We start from the raw sequence: 24388 nt of genomic DNA on the forward strand, positions 1-24388 counted from the left end.
CCTAATGCCACTAGAGGGCTCCAAATTGTAGCCTGTAACATGGTGGTGTGTAAAGAAAACTACGTCAGTGTGTGAGAAACGGCTTGCTGTAATTCAGTACAATGGAGAGTTGGAGTGACTTTTTCATTGATTTTTGCATTTTTAATTAGAAGAAAATCTTTAGTACCTTAACTGATGTACTTCCAGGATTTCCAATTTGAATACCCTCCTTTTTATCTGTTGACTGAAGTTTTGATGGAGTAGAAAAGAAACTTCACAAAACTTCAGAAATATTGAATCCAAACACATACCAAGAAGGTTATGCACAAGTGGGTGAAGAAAGATTTTGGTGAAAGATTTGGAAATATCTGATTACATTAAACTATGAAAAACTTGAAGCCTGCAAATGGGGTCAGTGATCTGAAAATGATTCATCAGAAGCAATTCATGATACACAAATGGGGAACTGATGTGAAATCTGAAACACACTTCAAACTGCTTTCTGCCATTAGGCAGATGTGGATACACTTTCATCAAAGTATCAAATAGATTCAAAGTGCTATCTCTGAAGAACAGGAAATGGAGCACATTAAAGTTTTTGTTTCTGCTTCTGGTGTTAATGTGCTTTATTTAATTTAAAAAAGTGAATTAAAAAAAAATTACCAGTTCTATGTTATTGAAAACTCGTCAAAATTCAATATGTCCATAACAGCTAACATGAAAAGGCATATCATCCACTTAAAACATAACAAACCACATTTAATCAGAACACTCCTCATACCTTGACATCAAATCAAAAAATTACACATTTTTATCAGTAGCCCTACAGATATATTTTGTACACATTTTGAAAAAAATAGTAAAATTATTTTTACTGTACAGGTTTTACATTTGTCAGAAAAATTTAACTTTCTGTGAGGTTGAGTGTTTTGGAAAGTTGCTCATCATACAACAATAATGGAAATTCTTGGATGAAACAATGCACAGAATGAGAGAAAGGCAAACCACTTACAGCAAACTGATGTGTGGAGTGTAGTGACACATAACAGGTCACACTCTTCACTCTAGCTTTCTAGGTCTTGTTCTTTTTCTAGTAGTGTGAAATGTGTTTTATTCCATCTCATAATACACACAATTTCAGAACAGTTGTCTGATGTACAGGAGATATGACAATGTTACGATTTGCTTATTTGAAATTTCGTCACACTCAGATTACCAGAAAAGGAACAACAGCTTGAAAGACAGTGTGAATAGTGTTTGTTCTTGTGTGTTCGTATGCTCCACACATCAGTCCACTAAAGGTGAGTGGTAGCCTTTCCCTAATCTATTTAACCATAAATTTACAAGCAATGGAAGATCCAGGACTGAATAATGACAATCTTGTGAAGTACTAGTTCGTTTCTCACCATGTAGCGAAAGAAAAAAAAAAAAAAAAAAAAAAAAAAAAAAAAAAAAAAAAAAAAAAAAAAAGGCTGTCAAATAAGTAAGGTTTTAGCCAAAAGGCCTTCACATGTGTGTGAGTTGCTTTTGTGTGAGTGAGCATGTGTATGTTGTCTAGTTCTGATGAAGGCCTTCTTTGGCCAAAAGCTTAACTGTTTGACAGTCATTTTGTTGTGCCTGTCTGCAATCCAAGATTTCCGCTACATGGCAAATGGCAATCTATCCTTTTCGTAATATTGTTATTATAGATAAAATATGTATCTTGACATTGAAAAGATGTCAAACTATTTACAAGCATGAACTTTTTAGCTGTCAGTTACTTTACCTTGTTAACAGTAACCTAAACGACTACTTTCATTTGCATGAGAGCAGATCAAGAGCCATTTCACTACTGGCAATGCCAATGATAATATTAGTGACCTGCCTTATTCTGGTAATCAGTTACAACACTAGTAACATATAGCACCATATAATATCTATTTAAACTATAACTAAAGAAAACTTCAATATTTCTTCATAAGGACACTATGTTTAACTTTAAAAACATCTTGCATGTTTTAAAAACTGTGTTATGAACTTGTACTTAACATACATATGTCTCTATAAGATCCGTCCGATGAGGAACGAAATAATTGTGGTCTTCCATGTCTCGTCTTTTCTTGACCCGTACAAAATGTTCCATCGGGTTTAAATTCTTCCGACCGCACGCGCTTGCCAGAAATTCCTCGACAGACATTGCATCCCTCAGGTAGATATGAGCAGTCTGTCAAAAGAGGAAGAGTAAACAGATTAACTTAAAACATCCAATAAATATTTCATTTATCATACAGCAAACACTGGTTTGTTGAAAATGAGGAATAATTCAACAATTAAGCTTATTCCACGACTACTGCATTTCAAATGTTACAATTAAGTATTTACTGAAGAAAAAGTTTCTGATTCAGTCACAATATTATACAAGAGGACATTTAGTAACTGTTTCATCTGTTCCATAGATACCAGACACACTTTTGTGGCATTCAGTGAAAGCAGTAATCAAATACTTTTATATGAAAAGTCTTTAGCAGGTTAGGCATGCTTTGTAACTTCTGCTGATACAGTAAATATTACTATGAAACACATACAGTTTTAGCATAGTCAAACTGCCATTTATCTTCTGTGAAAGGGAATAAACATAGGAGATGAATTACATGGATTTCAAATTAGATAATTTTACAACATACAGTACATTGAGTGAGCAAGCATAGGAAAATTATATATTATTTCTCCTTATCATTACTCACTCAACATGTATCTTAATGAGGACAAGCAGATTCAGGTACTGAACTCAATAGTGCGATATAACACAGAAAGAAACAATTAATGCAGGCCATGGCATCATAGTTACAGAAAAAGGAGAGGGACAAAAGCTATGGATAACTTCAGTTTATTAATGAAAGACAGGTCTAAGACTGAGATAGCATGCATAAGAATGAAATTAACAAGAATTGTATTTATATCTTCCTCCAGGCTGGCTCATAATAGCCCATCCCTACAGTTTCTTTGTCTTCACTAGGGCTGGGAGGCCGGTACATGTTCAGCCAACTATACTACCAAAAATAGCAGGCAGCTCAAGGGGAGCAATGCAAACACATTGCACACATTGGCACTAGCACTGGTCAGTAGTAGTTCTGCTGAATACTGCATCCCAGTATGGGCAATGAGCACCCACACATAAAAGATGATGGGCTGTTCATTGAATTGAGGAGGATCATAACTGGTCCACCCAAAACTGACCCCCACAACCTGGCTACCAGTGCTAGTCAATATCCAACCACCAAATATCGAACACAAAGCTGCAATAAAAAAAGAAGATATCAAACCACAGCCACCTCCCAAGTCATCATCATTTACACACAAGGGATCAACTGAAGTTGAGGATATCTCTCTGGAAAACCATACAAAGATTAGAAGTTTTTGAGGATGAAATGGATTGTCAGCGAAGAAACACACAACAAAATGGAATCCTTATTGCTGTTGTGATCAAAAGAGTTTATGGTTTTGACCTCCCAAGAAGACACTGGACAAGATTAAACAAAATGAGGACTGAAGTGGGTCACTGTAAAAGCTAAATGACAAAGTGGGATCTAGCAAATTATCCTTTCTGTAAGAGTGGTCAACTTTAAACCAGGGACCATATTTCAAATTGTGCAATTTACACTTTCAAAGGAGGAGGAATTAAAGACATCCACAATGTCTCTGGTGTAGCCCTGGAGTGACTGAGGAATCTTCAGTGCACTAATTTGACTGTAGTGTGTACATCTTACCTCATTAATGGATTTTTTTTTACTTCATGAGATTTTGTGTTTCTCCTTTCAGATGTGTTAATGTTGCAGTGCGTATGGTATATCTTCGTATATATTTAATACTTTTTTTCTCATGTGTTACCTGATTTACAATGATTCATGTGTGTTTACTATGTGATATATTATTGTAATCACCACATCAAGTACAAAAATGGTTCAAATGGCTCTGAGCACTATGGGACTTAACATCCGAGGTCATCAGTCCCTTAGAACTTAGAACTACTTAAACCTGACTAACCTAAGGACATCACACACATCCATGCCCGAGGCAGGATTCGAACCTGCGACCGTAGCAGTCGCATGGTTCTAGACTGAAGTGCCTAAAACTGCTCGGCCACTCCGGCCAGCTGTCAAGTACAGGGTGTACATTAAGTATGGGAACACTTTCTATTATTTATTGCACAAGAATCAAACATTGTACAGTTTTCATACATATGTCACTTTGAAAAGAAACCCTGAATTTTTTTTTTCATCTATACAGCCATAGTGTAGTTTGGAAATTTGCTGATAGTCAGCGGTAGTCACAAACGTGGAAAGTTCAGGTGCAGAGTGAGCTTTCTGTGTGTTGGAGTTCAACAAAAACAAGTGTACTGCAGCTGTACAATGGACTTTTTTTCTGTGGAGACGCATTAAAGATCTGGCGTATGTACTGCCTCTACCACGTGATGTAGTAGAGCTCTGGGAGACAATACAGGACTGCCACAGTCGACGATGCTAGGCTGGTATGGGTATGGCAAGAATTCAATCGTGGTGTTAAATTATAAAGTGTAGATGAGAAAAGTCTGGTATCTGCAGGAACAAGAGGGCTGAGAGATGGAAAGGTTATTTCAAAGGCATGTGAAATGGAGAAGAACTGTCCCAAAGTGTCAAAAAGAGGAGGAAATTAATATGAAAGGAATAGTACTAGGGATACAGCCAGTGTATAACAAATCACTGAATGATCAGAGCTCAAACACGTTAGCAGGAGATGACAATTTTAACTATGAACTATTGAAACTGTGGAAGTTACACAAACTACAATGTGTCAAAAATCTATGAAACAAATGTTTTATCATCATTTCCAAAAAGTGTTGCCATAAAAAGCTCACAGTGTATTTCCTTTCTTGATTTTCCACTTCTGTTACTCCCACTTGGTTTCAATAGTTGTAGATTGCTCATATATTTCTTATTTAGCCCCATCTGTCTAAGGACAGGGGCATCTTATTCCATTTTTCAATGTCAAAGGCTGTCTCTGTGTCTGCAAATATTAAGAAGGTAGCCTGAGTTTTCATTGTTTTCTTTCCATTACTAAACAAAAAGGGAGAATTGTTGCTTTGACCATTTTCCATTTCAAACTGATCTTCACAAATAAGTTTTTAAAATTAATTTTGTATTCATTTTACAGTTCTGGTCTTGTGATCAATACACAACCACAACATGTCAGACTGAGCAACCACTAGGTTAAGTAACAGACTGTTCCACTTGGACTATCAACACAACTAGCAGTCCTAAGAGTATCCTACAACTTCCACATCACTGGCAACAGGTTATACACAATTCTTGTGACTACTCTGAAGGTGAGCACAACTTTGAAACATGCATCTACTTTGTATAAGTTGTACATAACAAGTTGCAACTATTTACGTTCTAGCCCTCATATACAGAGAACAAGAGCATTCCTATCAGACTTCCCTAAGGCATGCTGATTATACCTTTCTCTCTGATGAACACTTGCCATCCAGAACAATGTATTGGATCCTACTATCTAAAAATTCTTTCAACCAGTCATATATCTGACAAACAGTTCTGTATGCTCAGATCTCCATTAAAAGTCTGGGAGCTACCTGGTTGTTCTTCCACTCACTTGGGATTTTGCACTGGGCAAGAGATTGGCACTAATTATGGGATCAATGTTGAAGAATACCCTCTGTAAAACTGAATTGTTATTCTATCTGGACATGGTGACTTCTTTGTTTTCAGTTCTCTCAGTTTCTTCTAAATGTCAATGATGCCTATTTCTGTGTGCTCCATATAGGAGTTTGTAGAGCAGTCAAATTATAGTATGTGTGTGCAACGTTCCAGTGTTAATGACTTTTCAAATGTGAACTTTAAAGCTTCAGCTTTCCTTTTGCTGTTTTCTGTTGCAACAGCAGATTGGTCAATGAGTAACTGAACAGAAGCCTTTGACCCATTTAACCATCTTACATTTTCTAAGATTCTCAGCAGGATCCTTATTTAAGGGAGAGTTGTTGCTTGCTTCATATATCAATCTAATATAGGAGCATGAATACTACTAATTTGTACTTCTCAATATTTCTGAATTTTTTATGAACCAAAAGTGTAACTATTTCTGCTTTCTCCTAACAGTAGAATGGCAGGAGAAGTTAATTTTCTACAGCTGTATACAAAGTGAGAGGACAGACTTACCTGACAGACAAGATATATTACTGCCTGAGTAAAAATAAGGAAATAAGACAACAGTAAATGTGTAGGGAGCAGAAAGCTAATTTGATAGTAGGAAAAGCGAGAGAAGAAACATAGTAGGTGAATATGGATTGGGAGTAAGAAATGAAAGAAGAAGAAGCCTGGTAGAATTTAGCACAGTGTATAACTTAATCATAGCTAACACTTGGTTCTAGAATCATGAAAGAAGGTTGTATACATGAAAGAAGCCTGGAGACACTAAAGAGTATCAGATGGATTATATAATGGTAAGACAGAGATTTAGGAAGCAGGTTTTAAATTGTAAGACATTTCCAGGGGCAGATGTGGACTCTGACCACAATATATTGGTTATGAACTGTAGATTAAAACTGAAGAAACTGCAAAAAGGTGGGAAGTTAAAGAGATGGGACCTGGATAAACTGACTAAACCAGAGGTTGTACAGAGTTTCAGGCAGAGCATAAGGGAACAATTGACAGGAATGGAGGAAAGAAATACAGTAGAAGAATAATGGGTAGCTTTGAGGGATGAACTAGTGAAGACAGCAGAGAATCAAGTAGGTAAAAAGACGAGGGCTAGTAGAAATCCTTGGGTAGCAGAAGAAATATTGAATTTAATTGATGAAAGGATAAAATATAAAAATGCAGTAAATGAAGCAGGCAAAAAGAAATACAAACGTTTCAAAAACGAGATCAACAGGAAATGCAAAATGGTTACACAGGGATGGCTAGAGGACAAATGTAAGGATGTAGAGGCGTACATCACTAGGGGTAAGATAGATACTGCCTACAGGAAAATTAAAGAGGCCTTTGGAGAAAAGAGAACCACTTGCATGAATATCAAAAGCTCAGATGGAAACCCAGTTCTAAGCAAAGAAAGGAGGATATAAGATGAACATCAACAAAAGCAAAAAGAGGATAACGGAATGTAGTCGAATCAAGTAGGGTGATGCTGAGGGAATTAGATTAGGAAATGCGACACTTAAAGTAGTAAAGGAGTTTTGCTATTTGGGGAGCAAAATAACTGATGATGGTCGAAGTAGAGAGGATATAAAATGTAGACTGGCATCAGCAAGGAAAGTGTTTTTGTAGAAGAGAAATTTGTTAACATTGACTATAGATTTAAGTGTCAGGAAGTCGTTTCTGAAAGTATTTGTATGCAGTGTAGTGCTGTATGGAAGTGAAACATGGACAATAAATAGTTTGGATAAGAAGAGAATAGAAGCTTTCGAAATGTAGTGCTACAGAAGAGTGCTGAAGATTAGATGGGTAGATCACATAACTAATGAAGAAGTATTGAATAGGATTGGGGAGAAGAGAAGTTTGTGGCACAATTTGACCAGAAGAAGGGATCAGTTGGTAGGACATGTTCTGAGGCATCAAGGGATCACAAATTTAGCATTGGAGGATAGTGTGGAGGGTAAAAATCGTAGAGGGAGACCAAGAGATGAATACACTAAGCAGATTCAGAAGGATGTAGGCTACAGTAAGTACTGGGAGATGAAGAAGCTTGCACAGGATAGAGTAGCTTGGAAAGCTGCATCAAACCAGTCTCAGGACTGAAGACCACAACAACAACATCAAGTCTTCTCACTTCCACACTACAAATCATGTTAAGTGCTCTGCATTTTGTTGTGCTTATTTCTCAACTGCTGATATGTTTATGTATTCATTCTGCCACACTTATAAAAATCTTAGTATACTGCTTGTTGTGAAGAAAATATAGTGATAAATTTTCTCTAAATCGCTACCACTTTGGATGTTGTAGTTATACAGGGTAAGTCACTAACTATTGCCACCAAGAATATCTCCAGAAGTATGATAGGGGTTGAAAAGTTTCTGAGCCAAATTTGCATGAGACAACAGGGGCCATAATATGACGTTGGTTTTTTGTTGCTAGGTGGGATCGTTTCAGAGATTTGAAGGTCAGCTTTGTTTTATTTTTCTTTTTAATGGATGCTATAGTTTGGTACTTGTTTTCTGATAGCGGATATCGAGACGAATCCAATGATGTTTAACAGTAAGGACTTTGAAGGTCACTGAAGATCGCAAAGATGGCGTGAATGTCCATTTACAGAAGGTATTCAAAGTGATGACCATTGCTATCAATGCAGAATTGCAATCTTCTTATCATGGATTGTGTGGCACTTATCCGAGCACATGCTCTACAATTCTCTCTCCCATATCTTCAGGTGCAGTTGCAATGTCTTTATAAATAATGTCTTTTACAAATCCCCACAAGATAAAATCCAGAGGCGACTAGTCTGGCAAACAATCCGGCCATGACATATCTCCTCCGCATCCAATCCAATGATTTGGGAATTGCTCTGCAACTCATTTCTAGCAATCAGTGAAAAATATGCTGGAAACCTATCATGTTGATGCCACATTCTGTTCCTTGTTCCTAAAGGTATTTCTTCCAAAAACAGACCTAATGTTTCTTGCAGGAATGCGGTGTACTTCCTACGATTAAGATTTCAATTTATGAAATACGGGGCCTATAATTCTGTCCTCCAGAATCCCACACCATACATTCACCGGCCATGGTTTTAGGTGTGCAACTTACTGCATCCAACATGGATTTCCAGATGCCCAATAATGCATGTTACGCAAATTAACTTTTCCACAGTTCATGACTGTAGCTTTGTCTGTAAATAAAATCAATTTAATAAATGGGTCACCCCTCTGAATCTGAAGCTGAGCCCATCAGCAGAATTCAATGCAATGCATACAATCTGTACCAGTTAGGTGGAGAGTGATATGGTAAGGATGATATTTATGGCAATGCAGAACACAAACAACACTACTCAAGCTCATACCAGATTCCTTTGCAATTTGATGATAACTAACACAAGGATCTTGAACCACAGAGGCAAGATTACCAATATCCATTTCCTTGTTAGTAACTTTCCTTTACTGGACATGTTTACAGTGCATTAAAGATCCTGTTGTTCTCAGTTTATCATACACATATTTAAATTTATGACATGGAGGCTGAGTATGTTGGGGAGACAATTTTCAGCATATAAGTCTCTAGCTGTCACTGAATTTCTTTGGTATTCTCCATAAATGAGAAACATATCGACTTATTCTTTGAAGGAATACATCATTCACATTCGCTTGATTCGATGATATTAGTCTTACCGTTTCTATTAGTGTTGTATTGTGAAACCATCGAATGGTGTTTACATGACAATAGTACGTTAGATGGATATGCCGTATTTGGTGAATATTTGCGATTTGCATGAAATATGAGAGAGAATTGTAAGAGCATGTGCTTTGATAAGTGCCAATGTGATAAGGAATACCTCCCAATCCATGATAAGAAGATTGCAGCACTGCACTGATACCAATGGTCATCACTTCGAACACCTTCTGTAAATGGACATTCATGCCACCTTTGTGACCTTCATTGACCTTCAAAGACCTTAATGTTACACATCATTGGATTCGTCTCGATAGCCGCTATCAGAAAACAAGTACCAAACTATAGCATCCAATTAAAAAGAAAAAGAAAAAAAAAATCAAAGAAAGCAGACCTTCAGATCTCTGAAGCAACCCCACCTACCCACAAAAAGCAACATCATTTTACGGACCCCATTGTCCATGCAACATTTGTCCCACAAACTTTCAAGCTACTGTCATACTTCTTGAGTTATTCTAGAAGTCAATAGTTAGTGACTCATCCTGTATAAGCTTTTCTTGTCAAGTTGAACATTTCCTTAGCCAGTTATCTGTCAAGTATAATTTGCTCTATGCCTTCACTGATGGTTAATTCTTTAAAGGGAAGCACTAGGCAGGAATCAACAGCACAAATTTAGTAATTATCTATCTTTGCAAATCCACAAACCATGATTTTTTCCCCATTATTCCCAAAATGTCAGGTGGAATGAGAGTTTTCTTCTGCCCTGCTCTCATTGCCAAATTTCTGTGAACTTCAATTAGCTTACACTTCACTTCATACAGATAGGTTTCTCAGCACAGTCATGAAATTTTCTTATGTTCTTGCTCTGCTCAAAGGATGAGATGGTGTGAAATCTGTCAGCCACAGTTAACATACACACTGATAACACTAAATTAAAGTCCAAATTTTGTGTATGATGGTGTGCTCGTTTGTACCTTTCAACCATTCATATGATGATATGATGAGAAGACTAAGGTCCAATGACACCATTCATGACAATATCATTAGAGTCAAGTCACAAGGAAAGGATGTGGAATGAAGTTGGTTATCTCCTTTTCAAAGGAAACATTTTGACACCTGTCATAAGTGTTTTAAGGGAAACCTCAAAATCTGTAAATATAGATGGCCAGGCAAGAAACTGAAGTCTGACCTTCTGATATTCCTAAATGTGTCTCCAGTGTCTTAACTACTGCATTATATTGGTTGGTGTGGTGGTGTATATATGTTTTGAAAAGGCTTTCAAAGATTCAAAGATCACAAACATTCTCAGAAAGTGGCCAAAAACAAATGTATTATCCATATACATTAAGGATGATACCCATCAATCAGTTCTACAGACACATGGTCCATAGATTCATATTCTCAATGCCATGTATGAGAATGAGAAACATTTTCGTTTTATTTTAAATTACCTATCATAGAACAGAATTACACCAACTACCAAACCACCCCAACCCATTATTAAGTCACTGATATCTCATTTACTATAAAAATGGCTGCACCTTTGAGCCATTGTGTGAATTTATAAAAAACATGGCAGCTGACTGTTACATTTCTATGAGCACCAGGGAAATCTTTGGAGATAAACAGCTGATGCTGAACAGTCTCTAGAGTAGTGGCCTCCTGTTATTTGCTTAACATCTTGTTCAGTAAAACAAACAAAAGTCATCTGCCTTAACAGAGTCGAGTATTTGAACGGACAGATTCATGCAAAAACTTAGCAGTCTGCAGGAAGGTAATCACAAATACATCATTGTGACAGAAAAAAAAAAAAAAAAAATTGACTTGTGTAAGCTCGTATTAATAATAAACAGAACTGTTACGTCATGCTTAGTTCATGGAACAAATAATGATAGCATCTTTTGTTAGAGTATAGGTGTAGATGTTGAAATAGATGCAGATATTTCTTCAGTAATGCCAGTACTAAAAGAGCACAAATCAGAAATGCATATTCTCAAGCTCAGTGACCTGTTTATTTAAATTATACATGCACACACAACACATGCTAGACGAATGTGTTTTAAAAAATGAGATATGTACATAAACATGGAAATATGTGACAGGCAAATTATTCTGCAAACAAAATTTTTTTTTACTGGCTATTGGATGATATAACATGTGTATCGAGTGAGCCTCAGGAACACTACTGCCTGTGAAGACTGTAATTTATGTTTTATTATTCTCTGTGTTGCATGTACACTTAAGTGATACAGATTCTGCCAGGGGAGGTAGATCAACAGTAGGGGCCTACTCGTACTTTGCAAATTTGAAGAATGGGAATAATTTTTATGTTCATGTAAATACAGTTTTTCGGACTCCTGCTTTCCCTGAAAAGGGATGTTAACAGAACAGTATTCTAACTTATCAGACAAATAAATCTGAAAAATATGTCATGTTTATATATCTCAGTGTCAAAGTAAAGCAATGAGTGTAGCAGAATAAGAAAATAATGACACTCCAATTAACAGTAGCATTTCATTGCTTAGATTTTGTAAGGTTCTCTCTAAATATTTTGAGTGGACTAGATACTGTCATGTTGTATCTGTCTTGAATCAGCAAAATAATCAAGCAATATGGGAGAAATAGTGTTAATTTACATTAATTTACTAGATTCAGGATTAATGAAAAAATTGCTCAGGTTTGTACTTACATGACATGGGCATGAAACAAAAGAACTATATAATAAATATCAGTGAGTTATTGTAAAATTGTTATCATCAGAGTAATGTGAACTGTTAATATTTCATGCCATTGCCACCTATTTGAGTTTACAAAGTGCGTGTTCTGGCTATTTAACTGTGACAGAAATCTAAAGACCTCTAACAACAATAAACGTAGTTTAGAAAAAATTAGGTGTTACTTGAAAATAATTTCAGTAAGTATTAACATGGTGTCAATTAACTTCATTGACCTGGTTATGTAAGTCAATCAAAAATTGACATATAAACAGGAACATAATATGTGTGAACTGTAAAACATTATATTACTATCAAAATGAAAAATTTGTAGGTGGTAATATTATTTTACAGTTGTAAAATCAGAAGACAGAGTCAAATGTAAAAATTTACACCATTTTAAAATAAGACAGTTAAGGAATATAAACAAAAGTTTGCAAACTGTTTTCTTGTGGTTTCTCCATTTGGAAGAAAGATAAAAGGAAGTTAAGGTGAGTACCATAATAAATAACTCCGAGTACTTTAAATATTTCCCTTTATTCTACTCTGAATTCTTAAATACACCAGTCTGTGTTTTTTTTCATAGTCAACCCAAATAAGAAAAATCTAGGCTCAAACAAACTGGTGCTGTATTCTGTTCTTGCTATTTCCACAATCCCACAATATTATGATTTCAATTGCAATAATGAAAAAATCTGATGTAAACAAAAAAACCAAGTGAAACAGGGATGCTGATATGACAAAAATGAAAAATATTTACTCAGGTGAAGATTACTGTTACAGATATTGGAAACTGATAACAAAATATAAAGTAACATACGGCAAAAATAATTATAGTAAGCACATCTGGCAAACAGATAATGCAGTAGCCACCAGAAAGATCGCAGAATGCGCACATCGGCATGGCGCGTCACAGACAGTAGTTGCCGCAAGTAAAGTCCCGTCCACCAGAGGGCACACGAGAATTCGGCCATGCCCTCTGCCAGCGGAACAGCAACAACTCAGGCAGCATGGGCCATGCCCAGTCAGTTTTACATCAGGCATACTTAGCAGACAGTTCTCAGTCTACACTATGTGAAGTGCGACGGACAACGTGAATCGTGTTAATACAGATAATCAAGGCAGTAACACATTATGGGAGGATTATTATAACTTTATTTGCATCCAATTTTCAATTTTTCTTACTAAATAAGCATGCAACAACAGCTCTAAATGTAACGGTGTAAACTCGGCACTTATTTCAGTGATGGTAATGAGAAATGTTCACAGTGGTTGCATTTACTGTTTCACTCTTCACTACCAACCAAAAAATACAAATATAATAAAATATTTTTTCTCATGAGCAACATCTGTAAAGTAATACATCCGTTGATTTACCTGTCATTATAAAGTAATTGGTATAAACCTGCATGCATCTTGTTTACCTTTTGAGACCACAGTATCGAACCAGCACAAATATTAAGAATTTTGACAAATAGTTTGTTCACTGATCTCTTCAAGCAAATATCTAGTGTAGAACAATGTTGAAGACTAAGGGCTATCTGCACAGTTTTTCTCTGCCTCTTGGTTCCAGAGTATGGAATCAGCAGAAATGGGGAAAACATTTCACAAACTGAATTTATTAACATCTGTGTTTACAAGCAGAGGTGTAGTGTAGAAACTGACAATGCTATTGTCGAATGTCATTCTTTATTTCTTGTTCTGTATTTCAGGGACCGTAGTACAAAAATTAGTGAAGCAGATATAATTATGCAAATGCTTTATGTAAAGCAGTTTATCTTAATGGCTACTGTGAACAAAGGAGGATAAGTTTACTCCTGGTATTCCCTTCAGCTCACTTTGCTTGCTTTCTCTACTATCTACTTCACATCTATGAAAGTAGTCATGAAAAAAATGTGCATGTATAACACACAAACTGCTATTTCTTTAATTTTTTTATTTGCATGGCCATATTGTCCACAGTTGCTTTACAGTTTCTGATGGTATTTTTGTTCCGTCATTACAACTCCAAGAAAATGTGTGTTTTTCTCACCAGATGTGTTGTGCTTTATTGAAATAAAGCATCATCAGTGGTCTGTAACTTAGGATATTTACAATTTGATTTGTTTGTTATATTAAAATATACTTTGTTAACAACAGTTTTTTGAGCTAGAAAACAAATTAAATTGTAAATATCTTTAATTCCAGACCACTGATGATGCTTACTTCAGTGAAATGAAACACATTTGGTGAGAAAAAACACACATTTTCTTGTAGTTGTAATGATGGGATAAAATAACCTCAGAAATTGCTGTGTGTTTGCTTTCCCCTGAATGCAATACCACACAAAAATTTCAGGGTCTAATTTTAATTGTGTATCCATAGCAGTTTTGTTGCAGTGTGTCTACGCATGTAATGAGAAAGAACAGCCACCATTTCATGTAGTAATTTTTGCACTGAAATGTATATTTTCACAAGCCCAGGGTATCACCAGTTTTCTGTGGCATAGGCTACACAAAGTTCAAGATGTGGGAGGCATCACTACCTACCAAGCAGAACTGTCACAACTAAGAGTATACTTGTCAGACAAATTCCAATGATTCCATTACTGAATTTTACTGCATTATTCTATGCAATTTCAAAGAATTTCAATGGGATCCTGCTTTTATTCCAGGTGTGAATTATCTGTTCTTCACTCAGGAGCTTCATAGGGAGCACTGGGGAATGATTAACTGAAACTGAGGAAAGCAAGACAACAGGAGACTAATAAGTAACTTTGAGATATGAAAAGGTAAAGGCAGCACAGAAACAAACAGGTAAAATTACAAAGCCCAGTACAAATGATTGTGTAACACAAGAGACATGAAATTTAACTGACAAAAGGAGACAATATAAAAATGAAGCAAAAGAAGCAGGTGAACGGGAGTACAGATGACTAAAATGTAAGATTGACAGAAAACGCAAAATGACAAAGTAGGAATAGCTAGAACAGAAATGCAAACATATACATGTATGTGTTAACATGGGAAAGATGGATGCTGACAAAAGGAAAATTAGCTAGACATTCAGAGAAAAGAGAAGCAAGAGTATGAGTACTGACAGCTCAGATGGCAAGCCAGTTCTAAGCATTGAAGAGAAGAATGAAAGGTGGAAAGAACATAGAAAGAGAACACAAATGAAACTACAGAAATATACTAGAAAAAGAAGAGGAAGTAGATGAAGATTAAGTGGGAAACACAACACTGTGAGATAAACCTGACAGAGAACTGATAGAAGTTGAAAAAAGGTACCTGATATAAATGACATTCACTCGGAATTATTGAGTTGCTTGGGGGAAACAACAATTGGAAAACAACTCTATCTGGTATTTAATATACATGACACAAACAAAACGTTATTAGAAACTTCCTGGCAGATTAAAACTGTGTGTCCGACCGAGACTCGAACTCGGGACCATTGCCTTTCGCGGGCAAGTGCTCTACCAACTGAGCTACCGAAGCACGACTCACACCCGGTACTCACAGCTTTATTTCTGCCAGTACCTCATATCCTATTAGGCTTAAAGAAAAATGTAAAAATCCTATTTCCAAAGAAGGCAAATACTGACAGAGGGGAGTATTACCAAACAATGAGTTTAATAAGTCATGACTGCAAATTTCTGACAGTAACTTGTGTAGCAATACTGATGCTACACCTCATCTTATAAGATGGACTGAAGTAAAGCAAACCTACATTTATAGGATTTGCTCTTTTTGACAAAGTTTTTGACTATGTTAACTGAAATGCTTTGTAATTCTGAAGATAACAGGGACAGAATACAGGGAACAAATGATTACCTACAACTTGTACAGGAACTAGACCGCACTTATAAGAAAAAAAAGGCAAAAAATGCAAAACGAGCTAGTCGAGAAGGGACATTGCAGTCCAATGTTGTTAAATCTATACATTGGGCAACAAGTAAAGGAAACGATGGAGAAATTTGGGAAGAGAAATAAAGTTCAGGGAAAAGATTTAAAAACTTTGAGGTTAACTAATGATATTGTAATTCTGTAGAGATGGAAAGGAATTTTAAAGAGCTGCTGAACAGACAACGCCCTGAAAAATGGCAACAGGATGAACATTGACAAACTTAAAACAGGTTCATGGAATGTGGTCTAATGAAATCAGGTGATGCTGAGGACATTAGAAAACAACATGAGACACTAGGAACAATAGATGAGGTTTTATATCTGAGTATAAAATAACTGACAATGACCAAATCAATGCAGATAGGTAATAGCATGGAAACTGTTTCTGAAAGAGAGAAAATTGTCAACACAGAATATACATTTAAGTGTGTTGAAGTCTTCTCGAAGGTATTTGTTTGGAGTGCAGTTAATACAGATGTGAAATGAGGGTGATAAATAGCTCAGACCAGAAAAGAATGGAAGCTTCTGAAATGTGGTGTTACACAAAATTGCTTTTGATTAGAAAGGATTGCTAAAGAGGAGAAACTGAATCAAATTGGAGAGTAAAGAAATTTATGGCTCAACTTGACTAAAAGAATGGATCAGTTGATCGGACATATCCTACTGCATGAATGAATTGTCAGTTTGGTAACTGAGAGAAGTGTTGCGGTTCAACAATGTAGAGGAAGACCAACAGCACCAATCAGTCAAAATGTGTGTGTATACATGTTTCTGTTTCATCATTCAGTATGTTGTTTTTGCCTCCGCAAGCACTTGCTACTGTAAAGAACTGCTATTACAGTAAAACATTTATCTGTACCCTTAATATGCTTTTTAATTCCTTTCTTCAGTGTTATGGATTTTAACCGTAAGCTCACAGTGACACCACTACTCCTAATTTCTTTAATTAATATGTGTGGTATAAGTTTCCATGTTAGAAGCTTTTAGTTTAAATGATTATTGGTATTTTTTTAGTAATAAATTTGCTATATGAGAATGACACTCGTAAAAAAATATGTTTCATCTATACTTATATTTTCAGAGCTGTGCAACATAAAATGTGTCTATTCCAGTTTTTATTCTCAAATAATATTTTAACTTATACATCAAAATCCCCACAAGTTATTTTCATCTCAGAAATGACAAATTTCTTGGCAAACTTTAGATGTGTGAGAAGTTTGGGCAGCAAAGAAAGCAAGTCCTAGCACACATACCAACTGGCACAAGAAGAGAAGTGTTATGGAGGGAAGAAGCTCTGTCTTGTTTGTGCAGTACAGCCACCATACCAGTACTTCCTGTTTTGTACTGAGCATTTACACACACTTCTTTTCTGAGAATTAATACCAATAACAGACAAGCAATTGCTTCATTGCTAGTTCGAATTCAAATGTGACACCCTGAAGTTAGGCTGAACATTTAGCATTGCCTATTGAAATGCTAGTTCTGACAGCATTGTTTGATCACTAAGGTTAGCAGCAATCATGACACAGAACAGTAGACACTTAAAAATCTTCTGAGAGTGTCCGCACTGCATCCTTAATTGTCTACATAATTAAGAATCTTTTACATGCAGGAGAATTTTCACATACACTTCCATATTTAAAAAATTTACACAGCTCATTTTGATGATTCAAAATTAATGTAAAGTCTTACATTTTGGTAGCTTGGCACTGTAATCCAAACTGTTAGTGAGCTTCAAATTGTTCATCAGTGTATGTAAACTGATGGTTACATCCTGTTTATTAATATTTTATAAAATTCTACAATTAAAAAGAAAAACAAACAATGATTTTATTTCTTATTTCTTTGTCAAATGTTAACTGTCACCAGGTGTAAATCAAACAAATCTTTCACATCCTTCCCAAATACATGTCAATTAAAAATGGTAAAGTGAAAACCTGGAGCATCATGGATAGAATTTAAAATCCTCTTATCATCACTGTCACAAGGAAGCCAAAGCAGCAGCTATTGAACAAAGCATTTACATGTATGAGCTAATAATAGCAAATTCATTGCATACTGGCTGAGATGATATCCCACAGGGGCAAAACAACTTGTCTGGTAACATGGGGAAAAAATTCCATAGTGCTTTTAAGTGAAATTACACATTGTCTGGACAATCTCTGTAAACAGTAAACCAGCAGAGATCTGTCATCTGTTTTGCATATGATAATAGTATGCCACACTCTCTCCCGAAATATCAAAGTAGAAGTACACAGAAGACAGGGTCTCCACTTTAGTTCTTGGTTTGTTCAGTGTACCTGTTAAAGAATTCTCTGCGTGTGCATGTGTGTGTGTGTGTGTGTGTGTGTGTGTGTGTGTGTGTGTGTGTGTGTGGTCTGGGGAAGGGAGAGGGTAAGGGATAAGGTGAAACAACTACATGATGTGCTGATGTTATACTGCAGTGGCAGGGTGAGAGGATGGGGCAGCAGAGATGCTTAGAAAGACACATAGCTCAGATTAGATTAGATTAATACTTGTTCCATGGATCATGAATACGACACTTCGTAATGATGTGGAATGTGTCAGGTTAATGAAAGATGTCTGTACACAATATTACATTACACAAAATATTGCATGACGCTAATGTTTAAGTTAGTTTTCTTCCCTCCCTTAATTTATATCTAAAAGTTCAGCCAATGAGTAGAAGGAGTTGTCATCTAGAAATTCTTTTAATTTATTTTTAAATGTTGGGTGACTAGCTGTCAGGCTTTTGATGCTGTTTGGTAGGTGATCAAAGACTTTTGTGGCAGCATAATTTACCCTCTTCTGTGCCAAAGTCAGATTTAACCCTGCATAGTGAAGATCATCCTTTCTCCTGGTGTTATAGCTATAAACACTGCTATTACTTTAGAACTGGGTTGGATTATTAACAACAAATTTCATAAGTGAATATATATACTGTGAGGTTACTGTGAGGATCCCTAGATCCTTAAATAGATATCTGCAGGATGACCGTGGGTGGGCTCCAGCAATTATTCTTATTACGCGTTTTTGAGCAATCAATACTTTTCTACTCAACGATGAATTACCCCAGAATATGATGCCATACGAAAGCAGTGAATGAAAGTAGGCATAGTAAGCTAATTTACTTAGATTTTTATCACCAAAATTTGCTCATCAATCAAGGCTGTGATGTTTGAAATATTGAAATTCATAAAAAAGTACAGAACACTGCTTGATAATGTAATTAAGTATATAAGTACAACCATATTTTATAATGTGTGATTTAGAGTAACAAAACCAAATTTTTGTTCTATTCGACTCATTTATTGAGGTGAAATACATTAAACAAGTCTAGTTGGTCCACTTTTCACAAAATGTCAAATAAAAAAAGAAGAAAACTTATGCATGGCTGACAATGATTCAAAAAAAAAAAGGACAGGTGTACACTCGCGTGCACACACACACACACACACACACACACACACACACACACACACACACACACACACACATATCCATCCGCACATACACAGACACAAGCAGACATCATGTCTGCTTGTGTCTGTGTATGTGCGGATGGATATGTGTGTGTGTGTGTGTGTGTGTGTGTGTGTGTGTGTGTGTGTGTGTGTGTGTGAGTGTACACCTGTCCTTTTTTTCCCCTAAGGGAAGTCTTTCCGCTCCCGGGATTGGAATGACTCCTTACCCTCTCCCTTAAAACCCACATCCTTTCGTCTTTCCCTCTCCTTCCTGAAGAAGCAACCATCGGTTGCAAAAGCTAGTAATTCTGTGTGTGTGTTTGTGTGTTTTGTTCATGTACCTGTCTGCCGGCGCTTTCCCGCTTGGTAAGTCTTGGAATCTTTGTGAGGATGTAATAAACACAACCTCAATAGATGCTCATTACTAATCGTAGCCCTGAGCCATGTCCCTCGTGATGCTAAACAATATTTTGAAGTGCACGTCTTTAGTGGGACTGTCATAGTTTAACAGAAGTGTCTCAACTGAAGGGGGAAAATTTAAAATTTGGTAAGGCCACTAACTTTCATGTCACAGTCATTGTCCCTGCTTAAAGGGTATAAGGTTCTGGTTCCCACTGCAGGATTTTCAGTGCCTCAAAATAGTTTTGGTGAAAAGTTCTGTTCAGATTTTTCAGAACATGGGGTGAATGAGCACTGATTTGAAAAGCCCCTCTTTGTTTTCTGTAATCCTTGACTCAAGTGACAGAGAGATTGAGTACAGAATGGAAAGACCTACTCCCTAGTAATTAAGTGGAGTGCCCCAGAAATTTTTCAAAAGAGTTTATCTGGAAAAAGTTGTAAGCATATTGATGACAATTTCCAGAAATGCATTTCAAATTCAGATATTTTGATGGAACAACACACCAATTATAGAAGTTTATGCTTCTCTCAATGGTAAAATAAATGCTTTGCCAAGAAAACTGTTTGATCAATTGTGTATTGCCCTTCAGATGCTGAGGACTTCAGTGAATTACAATAGTAATAGTACATACATGGACATGTGTCTGCAGAATTTTTTACGTGGAGCAGTGGTGGTGGTGGTGGTGGTGGTGTTGGGTGAGGGGTGGATGGGAAGGGGGAGGGGAGTAGCAAGACTACAAAATTGCCATTTCTGATGTACAGGAGGTGACCAGTTTCGTGATACGTCATGCCATGCAAAATAAATTTCATGTGTGAGATAAAAAATTTATTATATCCCAAAGAATCCGTATAACATATGAATAAAGGCCCTGTTCTCCAGAATATGGGAGCGGGCAAGGTTCCCCTCTTCATTGCCTCCAATACTTACAATTGCGGAGGCCTACGTACAAGGATAAGATTTAAGTCTTACGAGGGTACGAGCATGAAGGTTGGGAGGGGGGAGGTGGTTTGGGGCAGCTGCCACTAGTGAGGATTCATTTAGTTTACTAATATGAAAGAGGGCTTGTAACCTCTGTGCCCATATCTTAATGAGCTACAATACGTTGAAAATTATCACAAAAATGACCTGAAAATATCCATAAAATGACGTAAACATTATACAATATCTTTGCAAAGTGGGTTATAAAATGAATTAGAATAATGAAAGATTTTATAGGATGTCTGAACCGAAGTTACAAAAAGATTAATTAAATTTAAAATGGCTCTAAGCACTAAGGGACTTAACATCTGAGGTCATCAGTCCCCTAGACTTAGAACTACTTAAGCCTACCTAACCTATGGACATCACACGCATCTGTGCCCGAGGCAGGATTTGAACCTGCAACAGTAGCAGCAGCAGCGCGGTACCGGAGCGAAGCGTCTAGAACCGCTCGGCCACAAGACCGGCAATTAAATTAAAATTGCTGTTTTCCTTTAAGAAATGTCATGCTCTGAAGCTGTACGAACATTACAGGATATCCCGGCCAATAAATGCCATCCGATCATTTAATTTCATCGGATAACATGTGCTTGTAGTTAGAAAATATTCAACATTTGCTGAAACAGCTGGAGCGCGCCCTTCGATATTTACCTTTATTGAAAAACAAGGAAAAAAAAAACTAGAAATAGAAATCTAAGAAAATCTACAGACGAATGCCGATATTCCACAAATCGACATTACCTTTGCACATCCAGAATTAGTACTCAGTCTGAATCCGATTTCATCCGAGAAGAGAACGCTACCCCTCTTCACGTTGGTCCAGTCCCTATATTCATGACACTGTTGAAAATGGTGCTGACGATATGCGGGTACCAACGGAACAGAACGTACTGGTGGTGGGGCAAAGACACCTCCCCTATGCTGTCGCCCTACCACCTCTAGAGCGTGAGATTGCGCGCCTTGCGGCCATGTTAAATGTGGTTGCAATTGCACCCATTGTGTGATGGGGGACTCTGCTTGCTTGTTGCACAATGTAGCGGGCAGTTTGGTGCTGCAGTTGACCTTGGTCGTCCGTTCCTTTCCCTTCGGGAGCCAGAACCTGTGATTTGGAACGCTTCCCACACTGATGAAACAATGCTATGAGCAGTACCAAACTCCTGGGCTTATGCTCGTCACATTTGAGCTATGGTTGTGACCTCTAGAAGCCCATAAGAGCATTGTAAGATCGCAGGTTAATGTAAGCGCGTTATAAACCATTGCAAATGTGAATTGGTGGTATATTATTAATTGGTGTAACCGCCAGATCGTTGAATGCAAACATGCAAACGTGTCTGCATTGTGTTGCACAGTTCATGGGATGGAGTGTCTTGCTTATTGCACTTGGTCGGTTTACACAGGGACGGTTAATGCTGTTTGTGGATGACATGAGTGACAGCACAACAGGTGGAATTACGAGCCTGCCGTACAGATTTGTAGTCAGGGTGTGGGAGATAGCAGCGAGAGTGCACCTGCTGTCGTACGAAATAGCACTGCGGACCATAACTCCAGTTTTAGGTCCAGTGCGTCTAGCACGCAGACAGGTCGGTTTCAATACCTCAACTGGTCTCATTTTAACCAACACATGGCAGAACCAACTTTAATCAGAAATCACAACCCTGGGCTGTCGTTTGACACTACTGAAGTCGCAAATGGTGATGGTTTGGAGTCAGTGGAATTCACGTTGGAGGGCGTCTGCTCGGAGGTGTCCTTCAGGTAACTGAATTGTAACAGTTCGTTGTGTCACAGTGGTGCCAACCGCTGCAGATGCAGTACGATGAGGCAGTCATACGCCGAACACGATGGTTTTCCCTCTCGGTAGTGCCACTTTGCATTCCAGAGTCCGGTCTTTTTCCTACCATACATTCTCCTGGCCAGTAATCATGTGCTCCTCCGAGTCTTTTGCAGTATCGCTGAAGGAACATCCAGCTCGTAGCGCGGTTACACGACCTCGTTCAAACTCAGAGAGTTGTTGACAATGACGTCTTTATCGCCTCAAAGGCACTCTTGACTAACGTCAACTGGAATTCTAAAATCCTGAGTATGCTGCAAACTGCGCATGTGCAGAAGAGGAGGTTGGTACGGCTCCCTTAGTCTGAGCTAAAGTTGAGACTTCTTGAATCCCATAAGAGCAACAATCCGTAGAGACCATGTCCCCAGAGGTACAAGGAGCTAAAATGCTGAGTATGCTACAAACTGCGCACGTGAAGAAATAGGGGACTTTGGTGTCGTTCGTTAACGCTCTACTCACGCGACGCTCTAACCTATCACAAGAAATGGATTTTGTGCTTTTGTGTCTTCGTAAGCTTTATTTTCCAGTCTACTTTGTTTTCGTGATTTACTGCAAAGTTTGCATGCGGATGTGATACTTTCCTACTAGTGTCTTCCCACAACAGATATTAAATAAATGACAGAAAATGGGTAATTAGGTTGTGCATTATCTGTACAAAGAAAAAGTTTACACGGCATATAAATAGGACTGTGAACAGATAAACGTTTTTTCAAATAAAAACTGTTTCATCAGTGAAAAAGTCAGTTGTACTGAACAGGAAAAATAATTTTGGATGCTATTTGACCATTTGCAAGAAAACAGGACGCAAACAATACAGTAAAAGGACACTGCCTTCTAAATATTATTCGATGTGTTTGAATGTATATTTTGTTTTGAACAAATAAATATTAAAGTTTTGAAACTACCTTCCAAATTTTATTCTGCATGTTTGAATGTATATATTGTCTTGAACAGATAAAGGTGGAAGTTTTGAAACGTTTGGACGATGCTTTTGGTATTGTTTCAATTCTCCACAGTGTGGAGAATTTTCCATACAGCCTTTCCAAAGAACATTAACTATGCGTTTTGCTTTGGTCATTAATAAACTCCATTGTTACTGCTAGTTCCTCCATTCTGTTACTATATTCAGATTGACGTTTGTATGATAAGGACAGTCCCTCATAATCTTACTCTCGCCATTCGCGTGCCAAACTACGTAACAGACGGCAAGCAGTTTCTATGGTGATCCATAAAAACTAGCCACGATTCGTGTGACAAGGAGACTGCGCCTATTCGTCATCACCGATTTCTTCTAAATTTACGGTATCTGCAGGGCTTGCCTAGAAATAAAAGTGACCGAAGGGAGAGCTCCAGCTGGCTAAGCATCCTTAAAGAACAAGATTTTTAGCGCAGGTTAGCCGAGGAATGGATGATTTATGTTACAGCCCAGGCAGCGGTTGGTGCAATAAAAAGAGCACAAAAAGGTAAACGGATGGTTGTGGAGTCCCTATTTGGAAATTTTCGTTATTTTCAATTTTTAACGTTATTTACATTGTAAATGAACCTAAATAATGCTCAATATATTGCATTTATTAATATTTTCATACAGGTTTGAAAAGGAAAATTTGGGACTGCAAATAAAAGAGCCAAGAAAGGATTGTACTTAAGCATCTACGAGGACTCTGCAAACAACTTCCCAAGAAGGGGCTGTAATTAAAGTGTTCGATCAAAAAAGTGATTCGAGAATTCTCATTCTCTGAGGTCAATCAAAGTAGTCTTTTTAACGCCGCTTGTAATAAAACATTGAC

General features: G+C 37.2%; 1 protein-coding gene across 3 annotated transcripts in view; it reads right to left on the reverse strand.

Annotated features, from left to right (window-relative positions):
• LOC126283955 (protein still life, isoform SIF type 1) overlaps positions 1-24388 on the reverse strand; it is a 1235171-nt gene that overhangs the window by 107418 nt on the left and 1103365 nt on the right. For all 3 annotated transcript variants that reach the window (XM_049982390.1, XM_049982392.1, XM_049982391.1), the window contains one exon: positions 2012-2182. In XM_049982390.1, coding sequence (XP_049838347.1) covers positions 2012-2182 — 171 coding nt within the window. The remainder of the gene's footprint in view (positions 1-2011; positions 2183-24388) is intronic.

Source organism: Schistocerca gregaria, chromosome 8 (assembly GCF_023897955.1).
Source record: "Schistocerca gregaria isolate iqSchGreg1 chromosome 8, iqSchGreg1.2, whole genome shotgun sequence".
Lineage (NCBI taxonomy): Eukaryota > Metazoa > Arthropoda > Insecta > Orthoptera > Acrididae > Schistocerca > Schistocerca gregaria.